General features: G+C 39.5%; 1 protein-coding gene across 8 annotated transcripts; it reads right to left on the reverse strand.

Moving 5' to 3' along the window:
• Positions 1–4579: 4579 nt before the first annotated feature.
• On the reverse strand, positions 4580–23812 carry LOC139117534 (uncharacterized). 8 transcript variants are annotated; one of them, XM_070680766.1, is made up of 10 exons: positions 23644–23812; positions 12953–13268; positions 11929–12132; positions 10570–10665; positions 10107–10200; positions 9131–9483; positions 7822–8025; positions 7214–7309; positions 6903–6996; positions 4580–5472 (listed from the first exon to the last, which is right to left on the reverse strand). In XM_070680766.1, exons 2-10 carry the CDS (start codon positions 13217–13219, stop codon positions 5237–5239), a joined length of 1644 nt encoding a protein of 547 aa, XP_070536867.1. In that variant the 5' UTR covers positions 13220–13268; positions 23644–23812; the 3' UTR covers positions 4580–5236. The 8 variants fall into 8 exon arrangements, with proteins under 8 accessions (XP_070536867.1, XP_070536852.1, XP_070536860.1 ...); XM_070680751.1 differs by having other exon boundaries at positions 12953–13273; XM_070680759.1 differs by lacking the exon at positions 23644–23812 and adding an exon at positions 19990–20274.
• Positions 23813–23958: the final 146 nt, after the last annotated feature.

Consider the following 23958-nt stretch of genomic DNA (forward strand, 5'->3'; position numbering starts at 1 on the left):
TGTCAAAACCAATTGCAAAAATAGTTTTCATGAACATAAACATGGAATTTATGAACATAAAAATAGTTGTCATGAATTTTGCAACACTTGGCTTGCCATAAGAAACAGAAAAAGATTATGAGGGTTATTAATTATCGTAGGATGACTCCGTAAGCTCTAAATAAAACTCGCTTTACTATGTTAAAATTTGTACGAGAACCGCAATGACACTTTAATTTCCATATGTAAATACAGTCCACACAGAATATAATTCCGACGAAAATAATTTTCCGCGCATATTTGAGCGAATAAGAAGTATATCCTTTGTCCCTCTGCCTCTACTCATTGCCTACAGAGTTTGGTAGCAGACGACAGTCTGGTATGGTATTGCGAGTGCCGAATGCATGTAGAAATCAAATTTATCATTCACATCGAGACAGTGAAGTGCGCAATGAAGAAGCATAGGCAAGTACGTACACATTATATAATACACCTCTTGAAACGAGATTTATTGCTTCGAAACGGTAGGGACAAAATATTCTGACAATCAGATTGACAGATTACAAACTTTAACCCGTCAAGGTCCTGTTCATACCCCACATGATTGAAATTCAAAATGGCCGCTGCCAACGATGTAAACACAACGGGGAAAATTGACTTTGGTTTTCGCAAAACTAGGATATTGAAATCTCTACTTATTCACAGTCAACAAAACGAGTCTAAAAAGTACCAGAGCAACAAAGTATGTAAAAATTGAAAATCTGTCCCCGAGGCGTGCTCTAGCTACATAAAGTTTCTCCAAGTTCGTTACTAAGATGGATATTGTAGCTTCGGCTTCGTCGTTAAGCCTACAGATACTTGATACATTACAAAACTGAAGACAATGCCTGATTAGGTTTGGATACTTCGCATTGGTGATGCATTTATTAAATCAACTTACCTGTAGAAATGCTTGAAAATAACATTTCATTATTTTGAAACTTTCTTGAACGACCCACCGAAGTAATCGTTCTGAAAATTGGAGAGTTAAGTCCCTACGATTGAAAAGATAGACGACAATATGTCTCCCCTGGTGGAGCTAACATCTTGTTCAAGTTTTCAAGCCTTGTAAGACTTGAAGGAGAAGAAGTTCTATAATTTACTATTTGCTTCATTAATAATTTGCTTAGGTGTGTGATCAAAGGATGCCAGGTACCATAATTTTCTAAAGCCAGCATATTAGCTACTATTGCCCTGCCTTTAAGGGACATATTTTTAGTATTCCAGATCGTAGATTTTTCCATCACTGTTTTCCAGCTTCCCCTAGATGTGTTACTGTTTCCAAACCCAACTTCCAAGATCTATAAAACCTTGTTTGAAAAATGGATCCCTTCCACTGAATCAGTGCGGGTTTTTAAAACTCCCAACCCTTAAACCTTTGGATTTCTTCTTGCTCAGCTTTGCACCTGTTTCTTTTTCATATTTGTTAAACATTTTCAACGACTGTGTCATGCTTTCTACATCTCTCAAGTATAGAGTCGTATCATCTGTACAACTCTTATTTTTTTCCTCTTGTTTGTCTAGCAGTATGAATGCCGCTATATGCTGTCATCTTTACGAATATGTTCGGTTAGACTTCTGCTGCCATAGTACACAGTAATGGTGATAAGGGACACCCTTGTCTCACACCCGTATGACAAGCCACTGTCTCGGACTCGCGTCGGCGGAAGAGCGCCTTCGCGGGTCAATACGTTTACGTGTGATTACAGCACGTCTCAGTATGTTTTCATAGTGACGATAACGTAATAGATAAGATATCTAGGGAGATATAACAATCTTTTTCTTCTGACAGGTAAGTTGACCGCTCCTTCTTCACAAATCTAACCCTTCGCTTAACGCTTAATGTAAAGTGTCCATTCAACGTTTTCTACACAGTGAGACCAATCGCCTGTACTCTCCATTGACAGCTTTGTATAATATCTTAAAAGCGATGATCTTATGCCAGTTTCGAATGTTCAAAGCCCAAAATATGAATCTTCAAAGTCACCTTAGCTATTCTTCTGTCTGTTGTTTAAAGATCAGACACAAGATACGCAAGTTCAAAAAAATAATGATTGTCTTATCCGAATTGAAGTATGCTGAATCATCAGGTGCAGCCAACGGAGCTATTCATCGAAAAAGCTATTTCAGGAGCAATTTTTGAGGGCAGGGGAAATTTTAATTTTGCTAGGGCAGGGGACATGTTTTTAGGTGGTAGGGGAGCAAATTTTAGTTTTTTTGTAGGGCAGGGCGGATATCGGTTGATTGTCCTGGGACAGGGCTTGGCGAAAAACTTTTTGAGGGGAATTGTTTCCAGGGCAGGGGAAATTGGCAAGTTTTTTTTTCGCCACAGGGCGAGGGAGCTTCAAAAATTCACAGTGGGGAGGGGAAACAGGCAAAAAATAAGTGGGGAGTGGGTAAAAATGAAGTTTGAGTGTGGGAGGGTAAGTCGAAAAATTTTCTGTGGGAGGGCAAATTATGAACAGCTAATTAATTACCCTCTTGACTTAAAACAAGTCAGTTCACATTATTTGTCATGCACAATATATCTTATCGTAGTAAGGACCTTTTTAAAAGTGCATTGTTCGTTGGCTGCACCTGAATCATCTGCTGTACAAGATGAAGGGACCAAAACCAAGTACATATACTGTAAACATTTATTCCATGTTAAATGTGGAATTTGGTATTTGTCATACAATGTAAACATCGTGTGCTGTTTGCCTAACTGTAGATGATCAAGTGTCCGATGAAAACACTGCCTTCAAGAAACCTCACAACATGTTTACATAACAGTTGTATACCCAGGAGGCGTTTAAAGATTCTCTGAAAGATTGAATCGACCCCTTATAACGAAAATGACTCACCCTGGGAATGCGCAAATGATACGTCAAACAAGTGCAATGTGGACAAAATATTATCTGCCACAATCATTCCTCAAATGAACACTTCTTATGTAACGTCACACAACTATCCTGAGAGTTCAAGGTTTTAAAGAAGAAAATTCGTATATTGAGGATAACAAGAGCAGAGCTATAATAAGACGTTTTTAATAATACATTTATAACTTCCTCGCACACTGACGTGAAGTTGCACCAGAGACGTCCATTTTTATCCCTCTGTAAGTTGTTTATCCTGAATATCTGGTGAGTTATCCTTTCTTTGTTCGCCTAAGAGCGATATTGTTTTGTAGGTTTTGCGACTTAAAGTCCCATTCTTCATCTACTAAGTGAGTAATACACATGCATTTTCTATATATATATATATATATATATATATATATATATATATATATATATATATATATATATATATATCCATTGAGATCTATCTTTCCTTTATTTGTAACTTCAGTGATTTCTTTATGTAACACTGTCAACAGATTTCCCGCCCGACCTCTCAACAACTCTCAACGGTACAAAGCCCTCCAGCCCATCCAATGCAAAGCGGCTACACCATCGCAACTGTCCAGTCCTTCCCAGGGTCCCCTTCGCAGAGACAGCCGGAACAGCCTCGGCCCGATCAGGCGTTGGGTCGAAATGTAACCAACGTTTCAAATGATACGAAGTTACCCTTGTAAGAACGTAGGGACCGATAATTAGTAATGCGATTTTCATATCGCTGCAATTCTAATTGTCATGCACAAAGCGAAATTAGCGACTAACTATTCAGATTGATAATCAGCTTTGATTTGCCGCTGTTTTGTTTTGAGAATGAAGACCATTATGTACATACGCTTTTTACTCGATAACAACGATAATCGATTAATAACATCTGATCAGATGATCAGAAATACTCAACGGGTCACATGACATTTACACTCAAATGATGCAACATTTACTGGTTAAAGTTTAACAAAAATTGAATAAACCATATATAGCTACTAGTTATGAATTATGGTTCACTGTATCGCTTCATTATTTTCTATGTATGTATGTATGTATGTATGTATGTATGTATGTATGTATGTATGTAGGTATGTATGTATGTGTGTGTGTATGTGTGTATGTATGTATTTATGTATATATGTATTATGTATGTATGTATGTATGTATGTATGTATGTATGTATGTATGTATGTATGTATGTATGTATGTATGTATTTGTGTGTGTATGTATGTATGTATGTATGTATGTATGTATGTATGTATGTATGTATGTATGTATGTATGTGTGTGTGTATGTATGTATGTATGTATGTATGTATGTATGTATGTATGTATGTATGTATGTATGTATGTATGTATGTATGTGTGTATGTATGTATGTATGTATGTTCACACGAGGGCGACTCATCGCCCAGACTACAAAAAGTACATATTCTGTTCACTCTTACTGTTCGAGTTTCCTTCCTGGATATAGTACACATATATTGTTTTGATATATCATGCCTTCAGCGACTCCATGATGCAATTTTACAATTACAGTTGGTGATAAAACACTTTCTGATACATTGTACACATGTAGCTAGTTTAGAATTGTTACAAGTGTTCAGAGTTTACTCATAGACTGCTATATATACGGTAAATCAAAACATTTTGCGACATTCAAAAATCAAATTTCTTGTATACATTTTATCACCATATTCTCGTCAATATATATTTATATCAATTCTCAAACATCTGTTAATGCACATATTGCTAGTTTTACATTGGAAAAGTCTCTGAATTTTCGAACAGAGTGCGATGTATAGGGAATCAAAACTCTGCATGAAATCACAAAATCAAATTGCTTGTAAAAAGATACACTTTGTATGGCAAGCGTTGGTGTCCCTCTTCAGAAGACCGTCTCTTACTTGTAAACTAGTTACAAGCTAATATCTATCAAACAAAAGCAAAACCATTAGATGTTATCACCGTCAAATGGATAACGTCTGTTATTAAGGAAGCAGATATGTTAAGACTAGCGTAAAAACAAATTGCCAAATCACATGTCGATTTGTCAAAATATCTTCAAAGTTCAGGTTGTAGGACAACAAGTCAACTGATGAAGTCCCGCTATTAATCTCACAAGAGACACAGGATGGGTATCGTTCCTTGCATTTTCTTTGAGAGATCACTGGGATGGTGAGCAAAGTCTTTACGATCAAGGATATATCTCAAACCTTGATTTTCATATTTGCGTGGCAGATTATGTTTCTCAATTTCCCCCATAGTCATAAAATCAAATGCAACAGCTGTTATTATACATGATATGTTTTATTGTAATTGCTCAAGACGAAGTTTCAATTTCTATTCATAAACTAGCGAGCCAGTTTGACAAACATGATTGCGGTGCCGATTGATAGGAGCAGGGACCCGTCAAATGTTGGGTGACATGCGCTGCCAACGACATCGCAGGGGTCATAGAGATCGGGGTTCCATCCGGTGGCGAAAATCCGTGCGGGGGCGCCACTTCCTCCGTAGATTTTCATCGGCAGGGCGAAAACAGTCGCACCTTTCGTCGGTAGTTTGTCGAGATTAGCCACATTTTCCAGAGCTGAAACAAAATGGAATATAGAAAGCTGCTGGTGAGAGTATTTATTCATTGAGAGAGAGAGAGAGAGAGAGAGAGAGAGAGAGAGAGGAGAGAGAGAGAGAGAGAGAGAGAGAGCGGCGCACAGGAAGTGCAAAGGATGTGTATTGCTCGGGCTTCACACTTAAAATCACATGAGTGCTTAAATTTAAGAAATGATGCAGTAATTTTAAATGGAAAATTGTGGTCTTTAATAATCTTTACGGCCCTGATACGGCTTTTGCGACCCGAGATCGTACGGCGGAAGGGCCCGAGCGTGCGAGGCCGTACGCTCTACCACCAAGGCCGCAAAAGACGTATCAGGGCCATAAAGGTTTTATCATATACCTTATGGAATGATAAATATGTAGTATACATAATATTCAACAGTGTCTCGGAGATAAAAATACGTGCGATATCAAAAATTCATCGCCGGTTGCGTCAGTTTTTGCATATAAACAAAAAATAGAAATAAAAGGCGATGTCACCGGCGCGGCTCCACTGTCGCCACGCGCAACTACGATCTGAGCGAGCAGACGTTTTCCTAATCTCGCGCTGGCTTTGTGTACGAATTAAACGTTTGCGGTTAGCAACGGGCGTAGCAACCAGAATCGAGGTAGTTCAGAAATGCACGCGTTCGCCCATATTTGGGCACAGGGCCGGGGCGTGATTTAAATAATAACACACGCCAGCAAGGGCAAGATCACGATTTGTTGCCCGCCCAAGGGATGGTGCTCATGGCGGTAATATTGATGATGCCCGAGCCGAAGGCGAGGGTATCATCATATTTCCGTCTCGTGCTAGCGTGTGTTATTAATTTTATTACACCGAACAGACACTTGTTTTCGAAACTTTGCTCAGAATGCAGTCAAGTGTCGATCGAGACTCGCCACAGTGAAACGTTCGATTTGTTCCTCGATCGCAATGCTACATGAAGTTGAATTAACGTCTAAAAACGAAGACAGTGTTGTTCAAGCTTTTCTCGTTTAATGTACTAAACGTCGTGTACTTCAGGTCGAGCTAATTTCTTGTACCTTTTCAAAAGCCATTGCTTCACAGAAAATACCAAGCAAATGTACGCGATGATGTGGTACGCGCAGAAAGGACGCGCGGTATTCCAGAACGTGGTAGCGGGCTATATCACTGCACGCGACAGGGCTATATCAGCGCACGCGACAGGGCTATATCACCTGTGCCATGTTCTATCACTTTTTGTTCTATATCACGTGAGTGAGGCTCAGCCAATCACAGTCCCTGAATAATACGTGAGGTGTAATAAACGTAAATAAAATGCATGGTAGTGAGGGCGCTTTCTCCCGTAGCTTTACACAGGCACGTGAATGTAGGTATATGATAAAATAAATTGGGGTTGCCTTGAACAGTAAAGTGATTTGGTGAATATCAAGTGAACTTACCTGGGATGTTCTTTTCAAACAATATAACATGAGTATCGTACGTTGTCGATTGTCCGTTATCTACAGACGGTGTGTCGATTCCAACACATTTTATCTGGAATGTGACAAATCCATGTCATAATGTATTACCAGCAAACATATCACATGTACACTGCATGCTTAAAAGTTGGTTATTCTCTTTTGGCCTTTGACTTTCCAGGTGAAAATAAATGAGTTGCATAGCTATCAGAGATTCTTTACAGCGACTCTATTTTGTATTAATATCATTGCCCACGACCCTTTTCGAAACCAGTCGATGAAGCGCCACCTACCTTTCTGTTGTTGGCTATCCACCTCGCCGCGTCAGGATGAATGCCGGGAAACTGGAGTAAGGAAGCATTGTTTGTTTCCGTTCCGAGGTAGGCTGCCTGAAAGTAAAAACGTATACACGATTTCTGCAGAAATATATCAAGATGACCATTGATAACATATACATACGTAAGTATAGAATTATTTCTATTGAAACTGTATGCCACGTTCTCAACAGAACAATTCTTGACATCAGACGTTCATGTTCAATTGTTTCATGTTGGTACTAGCCTGTTGTGAGCTCAAAAAATCTACATAAACCTCCCCACCCCAAAAAAGGAACAAAAAGTCAAAATCCTGGTCGCTTCATCATTTTTAAACACTTTGAACGATAAACAGATATTATATTTGTTTGGAGAAATTATGCGATGGGACAGGTCAATGTGTTCGACTGGGTTGCACTATACTCTTGCAACTATCATTCTCATAAATGAAAGCTGCGCTGACAAAAGCAATAACTCCACGTTAGATGCAGTATTTTCCCCGGAGACCTTTATCCACTTCCTCTTAGCTGTTTCCGTAATCAAAATCAAGCAAAATAATAGCCGAAAACTCAACATAGACCACTAACCCTGTCCGGCCATCGGGCTCCCCAGCCAGAGTACACCATAAGGATGACGTCATCTGGAATACGCCCATTAACCTCTTCCCAGGCCTCTAAATCAGCAACTTCTACCATCGCTAATGAGTCCTCGTCCGCTTTTGCCTTTATGTCCACCTTTATTGCAGGTCCTATAAGGGTGTCGAGGCGAACGTCGTGGACCTGATGTCTTCCCTGTGTTCATCGCGGCAAGGAAAAAAAGAATATCACAGTAAATATATTGATGTGCTGTTTGATGATTGACATCATTTTATTTTTTTACAGATTTTCGCTTTTCATGGAAATAAAGCAAATAATTATCATTTGAAAATTAACACGAAAGTAGGACAGACAATTATGTAAAAGAGGAATGTAATAAAGACATTATAACCCAAAAAGGGATTATTTACCCTCGAGGCAGGAGATTATTTGCGCTCCTGATGTCTTTCAAATGGTCGTCTGCCCTTGGGCACACGGTCCCTCCCTTTTTGGGATATACTATACAAGGGATGTACCATTTGATATTCCGGGGGATGGGCTTGGAAGATTGACTCTGGAAATTTTTTCTCCCTACTTCACCTAAAATTTGTTTTCAACTCAGTGAATGAATTCTGGCCTTTTTCTCACTTCCCGTCTCAGAGTATATTTTTCCCGCGCGCATTCACGCTCTGAAATGCCAATTTAAACTTCCTTTGCTAAAGATATGTTTCTACACAAGACATGACAAAACTGAATAAGGAAAGAAATGTTAAGCAGCACAAAGTTTAGATGGAATATCGGCGAACAGCATCTGCTTCAGAATGCAGGAAAGATGGAAAGAAAATAGAAACATACTTAATAATTTACTGCAGCAAAATTCACCGATAGAGACAAATCGGTGTTACTGCAAATTACATGCCTCTGTAAGATACTTTTCAGTCAAAATTTTTTGCGTTAATTTACGAATGACAGTCGTATACTTTATTTCCGTGATAGAAGAAATCCGCTAGTCAGAAATTTGGAAATGTTAAAAGCCGCGTCAGGGAATCGCCAAGAGAAGGAATTAAGATATAAGTAGCTGTTTATACAATACATTTTACTTCATAACTCCTGGCATTTTTTCATTTTTTTTCTGCCATCCCGGGCATTTTTCAACGGTAACCTCTCGGAGTCTAATTTTTAAAAAAAAAACTTTCCAAGCCCACGCCCCCTCCATATCAAAAATGATCCATACCTAATATTTATTGATCGTTGATTGGTTAACGTACAGACCAACGATGAAGCAAGTTATAAAAGTGGTGCATTTCAATATTTCTCTTACTTGGGCAAAATGAGAAGGTGCATCCATATGAGTTCCGCCATGCTCAGAAGCACAATAATTGTTGCCCTCGTAGTAGAAATTGTTGTCTGTCACTCCACGGAAGCCGATTTCAAATTCAAACGGCCTCGCCACTGACATATAGATTGTTTCGTTTTCCTTAAAACGGTAACTCAAATCCAAGAACGGAGACGGGCCGCTCGCTTCCATATTGCAAGGTTCCGGTACATCACTGCGCCACCCAGTGGCAAAGATGCGCGTAGGAGCCCCACTGCCGTCGTGGATTCCAATTGGTACAGCGTAAATAGTAGCACCTGTCGTTGGTAGTTTGTCGAGGTTGGCAACGTTCTCAAGACCTTCAGAGGTTTTGGGAGAAGTTTCAATAAAAAAAAGTTGATAAACGAAAAAGAGTGACGATACAGCACTACATTTTTACACGTATTGCCACAGGGTTCTTGCAGGCATTATTCGTCAAGAAGTTATGAATACGATCGTGACAAGCATGGTGATCAGTTCCTTGTGTTGGTATGAACTTTTAAAACGTGTAGGTACACTTAAATGTTCTAATTTCAAAGATCAACTTACTCTGAGAGTCCATCATTGAAATGCGTTCTTTTCCTAAATTTAGCGTAGGATGATAATTTTTGCATAATCTTATTCAAGCCAGTCAAATTCAAAATATTTTAAGACATAAATTGAGCAGTATAAGCATTTATGAATAAAACTGTAAGTTCGAGTATTTCACATGCGAAATGCAAAACTTGTCATCACATACCAGACTAGTAAATCGAACTTGTTTAATACTTATCACAATCCATAGTTTTAAACAATTGTTTTAAAATACCTAATTATTTATAAAGAAATCAGGTAAACCGAAGCGTTAGAATTTCAATACATCAGTTAATTTCAGTTACATATAGAAAATTCTTCTATTTGAAGACTTGTCGACAAGTTCAGAACTCTGAGTATTATAACCTACCTGGTATATTATCTTCGAACAGAATACGATGAGCTTCAAAGAGTACTGATTGTCCATAGTCGATGGAAGGCGTGTCGATACCAATGGCCTTGATCTTAAAAACGGCAAAGTGATCAAAGAGAGACTATGTTACAGTTGCCTTGTCCCCTACTCTAATTCCAAGGCGGGCTGCGCTGCTCACCTACTTTCGTGAGCAGCCGCGCAGCCAGCGGTTGAAATGGGGCAGGGACCAGACTAGATGTTGGAGATTAACTTGTCTGGCATGTGGTGCTTATCCTGACGAGATGACCAGAGTCACACACGATCTAAAAGTACTCTGTTCTTTTTTTCATAACCTTTATTTGTTTGTAAATGCTCCAGCACATTTCCGTTCATTTTTGTTTGAAATTCTCACTTTGTCCACGTCAGCTTATAATCTGTGTCTACATATACCAGTTATAGTAAAGGGAACTTTTAAACTCACCTTTCTGTTGTCGACGAGCCATTGAGCTGTATCAGGACGGATACCGGGAAAATGAAGCAGTGATGTGTCGTTGGTCTCAGTTCCAAGAAACAGCGTCTACTCGAGTAAAATATTAGTAAAATATATATGCAGAGAATATTTCAGATATCAATTATCACAATCCAAAGGGCGACGAATTAAATACCAAAGGCCAAAATAAGGTTGAAATTCTCGCATAGACACATATTAAAAATTGTCCAAAGGATTTTAAGGTAGCTATATACCTTTTAGACACTTACAGATTTTTATTTTTTTCTCAATTGAACACGTCCAAAACCCAAATAAAGTATACATTTTCTGAAAGCCCTGATATAGAGCTATCCGACCAAGCACAGTACACGGTCATTATTTGCATAAGAGTCACGTGACAAGCGTTTTGCTGAACCTTCCAAAAACCGGTTTTTCCCGCCTAATGCGAACGCGCTGCAAGATTTCCAGTTGGAATTTCTTCATCAACAAGCCTTGACAATATCCTTCAAAACCATGTCTGCGATTTTTTCCCGGAGGCTCCATTCAAATTATATAGCCCGATAATTAAAATTCCTTGAAAAGCACCTTCATCTAACACCTTTAAGAGCGCATTAAAAAAAAACAAAGGCATATAAAGAAAATCCCAGACACCTTAATTTCTTTTTGTTATACTTATATTCGAGATAAACTACTAACCCCCCCCCCAACGATTGAGGTGTTCTCGTTTTTGAGTTTGCTTTGGAAACGGACTTTTTAGTGCAATCTGTAGAACGTTGGTTCCATCGTACGGAGTGGCCTATTAAGCCTTTTACTAAAGTAGATAGTGAGTATTATATGAAGTGGATATATGTCAGTGCAAGGAAATTGGCTCCCGTATTATAGGGAAGATTGGTTCTATGTAGGTTTCTTTGTTTCTACATCAATTATTGGCTATTGGTTCACCTAAAAGGTCAATATTACTGTAGAATGAATTGGGAACAGATCTTAGGACTCTTAAACTTTTAAAATACTTTTTCTGATCTACCACTAATGGTGGCTCAGTTTAAAGCTCTTGGAATTAGAAAATGTTTCCCTGTTTTCACTTTTTCGAAAAAAGAAAATTTTCGTTTTCTCAGGTCGTTAACACAGACATACCAACAATTTTGAATGTCAAACATCGACTCGATAAGTGTCAGGTGATTCGCTACTCTAGTTTCAAATCCTGCACAGTTACCCTTGATTTTTATCTTGATTTTACAACTTTGAAGAGCGTGGTGGAACGTTTCATTTACTAAAGTTTGAGCAAAAGGCTATTAAGTCTTTCACTTTCGAAGCGCACACTACCCTAAAAGCAGTATAAATGCCATTTACCCTATTGGGCCATCGACTTCCCCAGCCAGTGTCGACCAACAAGATGACGTCATCTGGTATCCGTCCGTTTGTCTGTTCCCAGGCTTGTAAATCAGAGATGGTCAATTCTGCATCACTGTTGGTATCTGCCTTATCCTTTATGTCTATTTTGATTGCTGGCCCGATCAGAGTATCCAGAGATATGTCATGTACCCTGTAGCGTCCCTGTGTTGGTAACAGAAGACATGCAAGTATAAGTGTCGACCGTATACCGAAAGATCTGGAGTCTGGTTCCCTAATCCATCGCTGGAGGGCGCTCCCTACGTGGGGGCTGGAGTGACTTTACAGATTCCACTTCCCTTGATGATAATATCTATCTGTTGCTGTCGTGTTTGTCGTCATCTTTAGGCCGGAGTCTATCTGTTTTTCTCCCCTATCTTTGGTTTTTCTCTCTCTCTATTAATGATTTAATGTCGGTCTTCATAATCTGTGCTACAAGGGCGCGACACTTTTACCCAAAACCTCTTCGGCAGTCAAACACTAGCTCCGCGCAAAGCCGCCGTCTCAGAGATATTTCAAGGGGCCCAAACCTACTGACCAATTTCAAAACCCAACTTAGTTTTCTACATTGTTAAATTACACATGACTAAAGCTTGCGTATTTCACTATCGATATGAGAGAGAGAGAGAGAGAGAGAGAGAGAGAGAGAGAGAGAGAGAGAGAAGAGAGAGAGAGAGAGAGAGAGAGAGAGAGAGAGAGAGAGAGATGTTGATTTCAAGGTGAGCGATTACTTTTTTTGCACTTGCTCAAACTTACCGGAATACAGTGGCAGGATATAGAACAGGCCAATTTATACTGTTTTCTAATACGACTTTTTTCCTAATATCAACACCATTGACGCCTAACGAGACAACCGTGCAGTAATCCTCAGCCCGCATCGTGTCACCACATACTATGTAAATGGCGTCATCATGAAACATTATGGATAGAACAAGAGTGATCGACATTATTTGTATGGTATCTAATCAATTTATTTCCTTCCTACCTCGGAGAAATGCGCGGGAGCGTCCACGTGGGTCCCTCCATGTTCGGCAGCACAGAAGTTGTTCATCTCCAGATATATTCCGTCTTCTGTCTCTCCAGAGTGCACGACCTCCAGCTCGAAGGGTCTTGCAGTCGGCCAGTAGATAGTCTCGCCTGTCTTGAAAGGATAGCTCATATCTAGGAACGGAGAGACGTCTGCTAACGCCGATACAACCGACATGGTGGTGATGAAGACACTACACGCATGAAAGCCGCCGTGTTTCTCCATTCTACAAAAGTGTCATGTGCTGGACTTCAACTTTTTCCGGTATATGTATCTGTTCTACAGATAAAAAAAAGTGTTGTCGTTAGTCACGCGTTTGTTACGGAAGTACGCGTCTCAACCGACCAGTATATCCTAATTATACTGTCATCGGTTACTAAATGTATTATCTTATTGAATATATTGAACACGAAACTGAATTCTTCTCCTCCGTCAAAAAGAATGTCAACTGCCACAAATTTCGCCATTTTGTCGCTTTAAAGAAAGATGAAGCTTAAAAGGTCGTCCGTCAAAATTGATAGACTTGAACTTTTGCTCTGACTTTCCTGAAGAAACTTTCAACCATAATCTTTCAAAATCAAGAACAGAAATCAGGGGTCAGCGTGCAAATTTGGTACTGGAGAAACAAAGTACCAAATCCATCATTTGAAATTCAAAATGGCGGCCATCACTGTGTTGTCTCTATGGGGAAAATTAAATCATTGATTTTCGCAAAAAAAGCTGATGAAAGCATTAGTTATTCCACAAGCTTCAAAATGAGCTTCCATAAGTGGTAGACTGAGCAAACATTTGTAAGTTTGAGAGACGGAATGTCTGTCCCCCGAGTTGCATTCTACCTAAATAGATCGTATCTTCGGTGTCATATTGTGCCCATTACCACTGGTTTACCGGCAAGTCCTTGAGGACCGAGGTTATGTTGACTGTATTGTCAGTATGGTAGATTCTACGGGTAAATAGTTCCCTATCTCCACTTGTTACGGATATATTTTATCTCAGACAAAAGTTACTGAACCCAGCGGTCATTGATACCAGCAAAATTATCAATTAAAACAACAAGATCTCAATTATTAGTCGATTTCCGTACAAACCATATTTGAGACAAACGCACAATAATGCTAATTACGTTTTACGAGGGTGTTTACGGAAGTCTGGAATATATTTGAATTACATTAAGAATTTGCATATTAATGGTAACATGTCGATGTAAGATCAAGACCTGGGTTGATGTTTATGATTGGATGTATCATTTTATCTTTAATTCATGTCTATCGTATGATCAAAGCCACGCCTTAAAGATAACGTTTAAAATCCCATTCTAAACAATACAACGATAGAGAGTTGCTCGAAGAGATAGTTACAACGAAAAGATAGTTGCTTGAGAGAGAGAGGAACACAGCGGACCCAAGACATTTAGACTATGGGAGAAGCGTATCTTGGGCGATGGCAACTGTCAAACTTGTCTACAAAGAAATAAAGTCTATGTAGTACCAACGAACTCTGAACGTCTCGTGTTGTCAATACACTGAAGATCCCCAGGTACCTCTCGGCAGGCCAAGGCGAGTCTACGAGAAGAAACAAACTCCCCTTTGAAAAAACGAATAGTAACACACTGCAGAGTGATGTTCCGTCGAGTATAGTTGTGGAGAGGTCGCGAGGGCACGTAGGACGGGGCCTCGTATACTGTGCAATTACTCACGGTACCAGCTGGTCCCTGTCAGTCCCTGTGCCGGATGGGTGGGTGGGGGTGCTGCACTTATCCCCCGTGCGATGGGAAACCCGGGTCATGGAGTTTCCCCTTTTATATGCATCTCATGAATATTAATATTTACTCAACCAATCAAAGCACAGTGGAGACAGTTCCCTATCTTATTTATTTTTATTTTATTTTATTTGACTAGGAACAACGAGCTTGCGCCCAATTACAGTTCCAGCAAAATATAAATAAACAAATAAAAATACTGAACAAACATAAGCTTACAACCAGGAAACAAGTAAATAACAAACAAGTGACAAACAAGAGGAACAAAAGTTACAAGATTAAGACGAATAAATCGAGTTAAATAAAAAACTGCGGAATTTACCATAGCTACAATTAAAAATATCAAAAGTCTGATTCGGTAAAATTGTATTTAAAAATTTCATTGAACGTTGTAGGAAAGCAAACGAGTGCACATTATTCTTAGAAACTGTTGGTTTAAAAAGCTGTACAGAGCGTAATGAACGGGAAGGTACATTAAAACAAATATTCTCTAAAATTTCAGGACAATCATATGAAGAAAACATACACTTGTAAAAGAAATCATATCTAAAAAAAGTCTACGCTCCTGTAAGAGCGGAAGTTTAAAAAATGTACAAAGTGACTTGTAGTTATTTGATGAGTATACTATTCCTACTCTGCCACACAAGTATTTTACAAATTTACACTGAACCCTTTCAAGTCGATTGATAAGGTAATGTTGGTGTGGAGACCAAACCTGGCTGGCGTACTCAAGTTGGCTCCTTACAAGCGTTATGTATAAAGTCTTAAGGGTGTTAACATTGTGAAACTTGCTAGAAGTACGTTTAATAAAACCAAATAATTTAAAAGCTTTGAGCGTGATCGCATTTATGTGAGGGGAGAAATTGAGATTGTGAGTGAGATATACACCAAGATCTTTAACTGATGTCACTCTATCTACATTCTCATCATTAAGTGTGTAGTCATAAGAAATAGGTACTTTTTTGTTGGTAAAAGAAATCATGCACTTTTTACAATTAAGTTTCAATTTCCATACCGCACACACCTCTCTATGTGTTTGAGATCTTGTTGTAATGACCTACAATCCTCAGTATCAAAAACTTGCCTGTAAAGTTTTGAATCATCTGCATACAGTAAAATGCAGTTGGCAACAGAAAAGTTGATGTCATTTATGTACAATATAAATAAAAGAGGTCCTAATTGGGATCCTTGGGGACACCAGAGGTAACGTTACACCAAGGCGAGAAATGACCATTAATTGTAACCCGCTGAACTCTGTTTGAAAGATACGAAAGAAACCAGTTGAAAATATTGCCATTGAAACCATAATGTGAGAGTTTATAAAGTAGGAGCCTGTGGTTAACTGAGTCGAATGCTTTGGTGAAGTTGAGATATATTGAGTCAACTTGACCCCAATTATTGATAACAGTAGATAAATAGTGAGTGTATGAAACAAGATTAGTAACAGTGGAGCGGCATTTTACAAAACCATGTTGATTGATATCCAGTGAATTCTGTACGTGATTGTAAATGTGAGGAAAAATTGCTTTCTCAAAAACTTTACTGAAGACTGGAAGTAGTGATATTGGACGGTAATTGCTGGCCTCATTCCGAGATCCAGATTTAAAAATAGGAACAACGTTGCCCCTTTTAAACAAAGACGGGAAAACACCAGTTTGAAGTGACTTGTTAAATAGCAGAGTTAGGGGCAACGCAAGTTGTTCGGAGCACGCGCGAACAACTCGGATGGGAATCCCATCTGAACCAGAAGCCTTATTAGGATTTAAATCATTTAAAATATCTGTCACTTCTTCAATTGTAAGGATGACATTACTTAAACAATCATTAGTAAAATGTTTGCATTCAGGAAAATCATCTCCAGTATCTTCACTAAAAACTGACTTAAAATATGTGTTAAAAAGCTCGGCCATATCTCAGCTGAGTTTACAGCACTACTGCCATTGTAAGTAAGAGACGTTGGCAGAGATCGGTTTTTACGTCTACTATTTACAAAAGACCAAAAACGTTTACCATTAATTACAATTTGGTCTTGAATGTCACAAAGGTACTCATTGTACTCGCGTTTCTTGGCTTGCTTGAATTCTTTGCGCTGTTCCTGGAACACTGCGTACATTCTTGTGACTGGGATTTCTTGTATCTCCACTGCGCAGTGATGTTTCGTCGGATATAGTTGCGGAGTGGTCGAGAGGACACATTTCCTTCCATCCTACGTATAGGTTAAGCTTATTCCACTGTCTTCCTCTCCGAATCTCATCAAACAAACCCACCAACACACACAAATAAACCAGGAATCAGTTTCTTATGAATAATTTTATTTGACTTGCTTCTCTATTCCATAGTGCTATCAAGAACTAGATGAATATTTTAGTCCTGAAGACATATTTTCAGTACGAAACCGACAAGCAAGGTGATAATTTTACCACCATGTGCAGCCAATTACTATTTTGTTGGATGACTTGCATTAGTTCACTAAACTCACAAGGCTGCACTATTTTACATATAGACATGTAAATAAATATTAATATCGAAAGTTGTCGCATTCATCCCACCAACCTCTGATCAGCCATCTTTGAATTAGTAAAATACAAGAAATGCAAAAACAGTTTCCTTAATTATCATTGCTGCATATTTACTGTATTCAATGCCGTACTGTCAGTTTAATCCGAATCAGTCCGTGAAAGTAGTTATTCGTCCCTCTATAACAATTGTGGGCATCAAATGCTCTCCCTGTCCCTCTCTTTGAATATGGAAAACTATAGAACTCTCTCTGTCAAAATGACTGGTCAAGCTGCAATTCCAACAACGCATTGAAAGACGTTTCGGTTGAGTTTGGCAGCGTGATCGGGTGCCACTGACGGAAACTTCCATACTGCTTTTTTTAATTTTGCTACCTCTTTCGATGATATCTGCCTGACTTTTGTTACTAACTAGAGCCAACGGCATGGTTGGCAAGACCACAGCATTGTTTCCGTAAAGTTCGTAACATTATTAAATATCGTTCATATATCTGAATGATTGGCCTTCATAGCTGTGTCTACCATAAGCTGCAATCTCGTCAAGGCTTCTTCTGCCTGAAAGATCACCAGCTCCGGTTCCGCATGTGATTTTCAACTCTGCTAACGCCCGCTGAAATCGTACAGTCGCCTCCCTTTGTCTGGTCACCATCTGGGAAGCCGTAAGAACATCTTGCTGCACCACCTGTTCAAAAAACAAACATATCATTGACAGGTTCTGCGTTTCTAAAACCACAAAGGGACACCACATATCGTTGTCACCGTGTCAAACCATCAAATGGAACACCTATACCCAGTACAGCGTGTCAGATCGCCCCGTGGGAAACCGACCAAATACATCTAATGTACCGTGTCGAACAACCTCCGGGACACCTATCCGCTACACGTGTCAAAACCCCATTCGGGCAACATCGGCGGTATTTATTCTTTGTAGTATTGTCAGCCAAAATGTACATGTAATAGGCTTACATTCAAGTAAATTCCATGACAGCAAAATGTGTAGAGTTGCTATATGGTGACACTTGTCAAGTATGTCGGTACATACCACGCAGCAATAAATACTGGTATTCAAATTTCGAAACGTGAAAAATTGCCATGGCACTTTTCGTCTTGACAAGTTGTCATTCCAAACACGGCTTACGTCCGTCGTATCCCTGTTGTACTGCCAGTGCACGTTGATATATTGTAATTGTAATAGCGGAAAATGAGCATTTGTTAACTATCAGTAAGAGATGCCACAGTGTGTGTTCAACAAGTAGGCCTAGTTACATTTCAACATGCATGCCATGGCTCTGATCCGTGATCGTACAAATGTACGCAAAGAAAATACCCCATCAAACCATACTGGCATACTCACCCTAGTCTGTTAAGATGTAGTTGGTGAAGCCCCAGCTACCACTGACAGATACAGAAGCCCTCGGGGTCGGAATAGCAGTTTGCTGTGCGCTAGTCGGTAGTTGGGTCTGTCAATCGGAGCAGACGTTGTGGTAGGCGGAGTCGGCGGTCGTTCATCGCTATCAGCGGGTGGCGGGCGAGGTCTCCGTGGCTGACTCACGGTACCGTGAGGAGCAGTAGGCGAACTGTGGTGCTGCACTTGATCCGCCGTGTGATGGGACACCTGGGTCATTGAGTTTCCCCGTTTTATACGCATCTCATGATTATTAATATTTACTCAATCAATCACAACACAGTAGACATACATGTGATTATAGAAGCCAGAGTAAAGTTTTAGGTTATACAGGGATTTGACACCAGAAGTGCCTGAAATGTCGAAAGATTCAATAACCCGTTGAGTGCTGTAATTTTTCCCACCAAAATTCTAGTGCATATTTTATCAATTTTTATGAAGTTTTCTGTAATTATTTTGATAATTTTGAACCAAATAGTCATCACATTTTATCGGCTTCAGTTTCTTATCAAAATTTTGGCAAAAATTTATAAAAAATTGACTGGGATATATTTTTTAAAGGTAACAAAAATTGACTGGCGCTCAAAGGGTTAAACCGAATACATTGGCGTTAAAAGTATCCATTAGATCACGTACACTTGCTGTGGTGAGAAGTCGATTTTTACCCACAATGCATTTCTATATTCTATAGTTTGACCCCTTAGCGAAAACGAAAGTTATTTGCAGTACTGAGCGAAAATTACTCTTTGGAAGTAAGTTTTTTTGGTCAACAGAAAAGTCAGGTTTGAGTTATGTATAATGAGGGGCTGATTCCTTTGACATTTTACCAAAAGGACAATTTTGAGGTGGTACGAATATATGAGACTGTAATGACTTACTTTCACTGGAAGTAAACACAAAAGAAAAACAAACAAAATTATCGCAGGGCGGGGATCGATGAAGTGACCTTCGTACCATAAAACTTCTGGTGGCTAAATGATTGCTGACGCCATAATAATTTCCAGCGTTTGTTGTATTTTCAACATGAATCGTCAAAAACATACAAACTTCAAAGCGCTCTAAAGATGATCCCAAACTTTTCACAGACCGATATTTGTCATGTTCAACTGAAATGCATCCAACACTTACAGTTTAGATCCCTACCTTCCACTGCAACTCTGCCTCGCTGTCTGTTGTGTACGTTAGTTTTCAGAAACATGCAAGAAACGGTACGGCAACATGAACTAACGCAAGTTCCGTCACAGGGGCCTTATGACGTTGCAGCTTGTGGCCGTGTCACTTCCAGCACATTGCTCAGTTTTCATGCTAAACTTACCTGGAATCCGATAGCAGAATGTTTTGTTCAGGAACAGAGCTCGGTAGGTTTTACAAAAAGTGTCAATTCGCTTCGATTGGAAAATACTTAGGGGTAAGTTTGCCGCGCTGAGGTAATTTTTCTTAAATTTGACAAAAGCGATCGAGTGGTTGTAAATTTCGAAACAACGTATTTTTACAAGCTGAAGCCAACCGTACCAGCACAGTACGCCTTTTTGTATATTGGATGACTGTGGAATGCTCTGCACCAATGACACTGATGTTCACTGTAGGTTCAATTTACCAGAATGTTGACCTGCTGTTTTTATTGTTTGGTGTTGTTTTGTCAAGAACTCGAAAAAGGCGTGGTATGCAAATGTAACTACTACTATGTTGTGAAGTGGGTGCCATCAACAGGTGACGACCTCAACGTTCAGCAAACCCATTAGCAGCGAACATGATCTCAGAATGAGTGTCCGCAAATATTTATTCTTTCCTTCCAAATATTTTAAAAGTGTGCCAAATAACTTTGCATAGGGATAATCAAAGATGTATGTATACAGTGTATACACCAAGTGTGTTTGTGGCTGGTCTCGTCCAAACTGGGCTGCGTGAAATGCGAGATCTCGTCTGACGATTCTTGACTGGTCGATCGGCCGCAATAATAAGATCGATGTTTCTCCAGAAGTAGACATTCCATAGAGACGCACCGGAAGTGAGTATCTGAACTTGAACTTAGGAAAGCGACTAGATTCTATCCCATATTTGGAACTGTAGGGTGATACTTTTAGCTAGAGTGCGCAAAATATTGTCTCACCTTTTCGACTGAGCATTCGCCGGCTCCTAACATGCGTAGACAGTTATTCGTATAGCGTGACGTCACGCTAGACTCATGACTAAGATGAACGTATAGTTCATTTGGGCACTGCTTTCAAGATGGACCAAAAAAACCAACATTCAGTCTTTTTTTTGCAATGTGTAAATCAAAACAACCACAGCACACCGTATATAGGTCAATATTCATTTTGCCAACGACCAAGGGAAGGATTGGTCACTTTAAACAATCCGTTCACTTAAGCACATAGTCTGAGAGCCAGAGATATTGCCTTTACGGGTATGTGTGGCGGAGTTCAGTTACTTTTGTATATCCGTTAAGTGCCAACCACTCTAAGAAATAACCACCCTCTCAGTTGCTTTAGTTTAGGATAGGTTTATTCAAGAAGCGGTGAAAACGGGGCAAATAAAGAGATTACAATACAAGGTCATTAACTGTCTATGCCGGAGAGTCGATGTAAATCCAGTCCAAAGTAAGCGGCAGGAAGGAACTAAATTCTAATAAAATATCTAAAGAGCTACATTCAAAATGGTCCTCTAAATATTGGGAAAAAGATGAAAGGAAATCAACTTAGACCGTTGCGCCTACAGTCCTACTTTTGGCTGGAGTGTTTGTCAGATCCACGTGGCATGTCTACTTGCTTTTAAGACAGTGGAAGAAATTGTGTCTGTATAAGCGTAATTTAATCTGTAACCAAGTTTGATTGCTTTACCAACAAGTTTCTTGACCTTTTGTGTCTGAGGGCGATTTCTGAATATGTAATTAGGGTCATGAAGGGTCAATCCAACACAGCACGCAACACCTGACACGCGATATGATTCAGGGCAAAAGGTTGTAGGGTTGTGACCTGAAATTGAACGGCAAGGGGGAAGAAATTTCGAGGCGCCGACTGACTTTGACATTCAACCGTTTGGTGGAGAAAAAAGAAAGAACGATAGTCAAGAATCAGTCTTTTAACTCAAGAAGGTAGCACACATACCTCCATGTCTGCTCCACGTAGTGGCAAAACACAAAGCTATTTGCCTCTATAGCCTCTAACAGAACTATAAAATTTTGTTTGGGCAATATAGTTCTAAAAAACTTATAACTAATAGTGTGGCTGTCTCGCTCGTCGATACCTGGTCATTTAATGATGAGGTTACTGGAATGTAACAGGCTCATGCACAGACTAGGAGCCGGGACTAGCAGCATGTTCAACAGCAAACTTCAGTTACTAGAGGCGAAAATACTCGCATGGCTCTCCACCCACCTATTCGTCAAAAGCGTGGCTTCAATATCACAATGGTTATGATATGAAAAGTTAAAAATGCTGTAACGCTTGAGAATATTTTCATTCCATGAAAACGAGTGCATTTAATTAATTTTCTTCCTAAAGCATGTTAAATAAACACAATATTAGCCGTGCAAAAGCAACACTTTCATACTGGAATATAACATTATTGTTGACAAAGTTTTCCGGTCCATCGGACGTTACATATATACAGGTTGTATGGACAAACTGAACTACATGAACGTTTTACTTTATTTTATCATTAGTATAGAATTGCTCCAAATCTGGGCTTATAAATATAAAAACAATATAAATTTTAGCAGTCTTTCGGGTTAATGGTAGGTTGCGTAGATCGTGGGGTAGACGCTACGGCCAGCCAGTAACTGCAGCCGAGAAAAGCCAAGCGACTGGGGGTCAGTCTATCTTTAAGGTAGTATGCACCTCGAAAGTGAAAGACTTAAACTTTTGCTCTAACTTTCCTCAAGGAATCTTTCAATCATTCTCTTTCAAAATCAAGAATAAAAATAGGGGGTCACCGTGCAAATTTTGGTACTAGAGAAACAAATTACTCAAGATTTACCGATGTTAGAAAATTCAAAATGGCCGCTATCCCTGTGTTAACTCTATGGAGAAAAATAAAAATTTTCGAATTTCGAAAAACTAAGCCGGTGAAAAGTTTTCTTTCACCGAGAGCTTTAAAATGAACCCCCACATGTGGTATATCAGAAGAGAATTGTAAAAGTTTAAGAGTCCGAATGTTTGTCACGGAGTTGCGTTCTACCTTAATGCTGAAAATCGTATTTTACAAACTGAACAAGACTCACATGAAAAGTGCGAAAGTTGCAACCTATCTAAACGTTTGTCAAACGATGAACGCCCGCACAGCGGAGCATTTAGATAGTACACAGCCAACAACTCTTGACACCAGCACTCTGATAATGTTATGAACGTCAAACGAGGGAAGATCGTATCGTAATTATAAAGTTTAACTCGAACATAGTATACGCAAGAATGTATTCAGGTCATAGTACGACATAAGGGTATCATGAAATCAGGAGTCTTGTTTACAATCTGCACTTAAACAGACGATCTCGCACAAGTCAAAATACCGTCTTACAGCGAGCTACTAGACTTAACCACAGTTACGTGTGGTTAGATACTCAGCGGCCGCCGTGGTATGCTTCTGCAATGCATACCGGGCGGGGGGGGGGGGGGTCGCCGTGTATCGAACCACACACATAACCGTGGACTTAACCACTGGCCATGACCAGTTCAGCTTCTATTTAGCAACCACAGGGCAAGTTTTCGTTAAAGACACAAGTGAGTCGTCGGATGTTTAACAACTGGACACAGATGTTATTTCAAATGTTGCACTTCTCCTCTTCCACGACAGTTTGTGTGAAGAAATCAAAAGTTTACATTCGCCGAAAATACCTGCGAAATTCCTGTGCAAGTGTTACGGGTATACGACTACCTGCCAAAGATATTTTTGAAGTGCAGCAGCGCGAAAACCGATCGATATCGTATTTGTATTTACAAAAGTTCAAAAGAAAATGTACGCATGTTCTTACGTGATCGTTTCCGGAGTTGAGACGTCCACTGGCGGTGATTTCCGTCAAGTTTAACAAATGTGTTTTCAATCCGGGCGGTCAGCAAGACTGCGAACTGGAGTACAGTCTCCTACAGCTCCTGGATGACCACTGCGGGTTCGGGAACTTTGGTATGCCATATCAGGTGTCTGTTTGTAAAGTGTTGGTCTTTGGTGTCGTAGAAAACAGTGAGCCTATTCATGTTTGTGATTGATAGTTTACGACATGATTGTCCTAAAGCTACTGTAGTTTTTCATCCATTCATGAATGAAACACAATATGAACTGGAATCTTGTA

The sequence above is a fragment of the Ptychodera flava genome, chromosome 2, assembly GCF_041260155.1.
Source record: "Ptychodera flava strain L36383 chromosome 2, AS_Pfla_20210202, whole genome shotgun sequence".
Classification (NCBI taxonomy): domain Eukaryota; kingdom Metazoa; phylum Hemichordata; class Enteropneusta; family Ptychoderidae; genus Ptychodera; species Ptychodera flava.

Excerpts from the sequence above, each read along its gene's own strand:
- LOC139117534 (XM_070680766.1), bottom strand. The coding sequence starts at position 13,219 with ATGGAGAAACACGGCGGCTTTCATGCGTGTAGTGTCTTCATCACCACC. Across the intron at positions 12,133-12,952 it reads CTCCCGCGCATTTCTCCGAG|GGACGCTACAGGGTACATGA; the intron begins GTAGGAAGGAAA and ends TTACCAACACAG. Across the intron at positions 6,997-7,213 it reads GGATAGCCAACAACAGAAAG|ATAAAATGTGTTGGAATCGA; the intron begins GTAGGTGGCGCT and ends GTCACATTCCAG.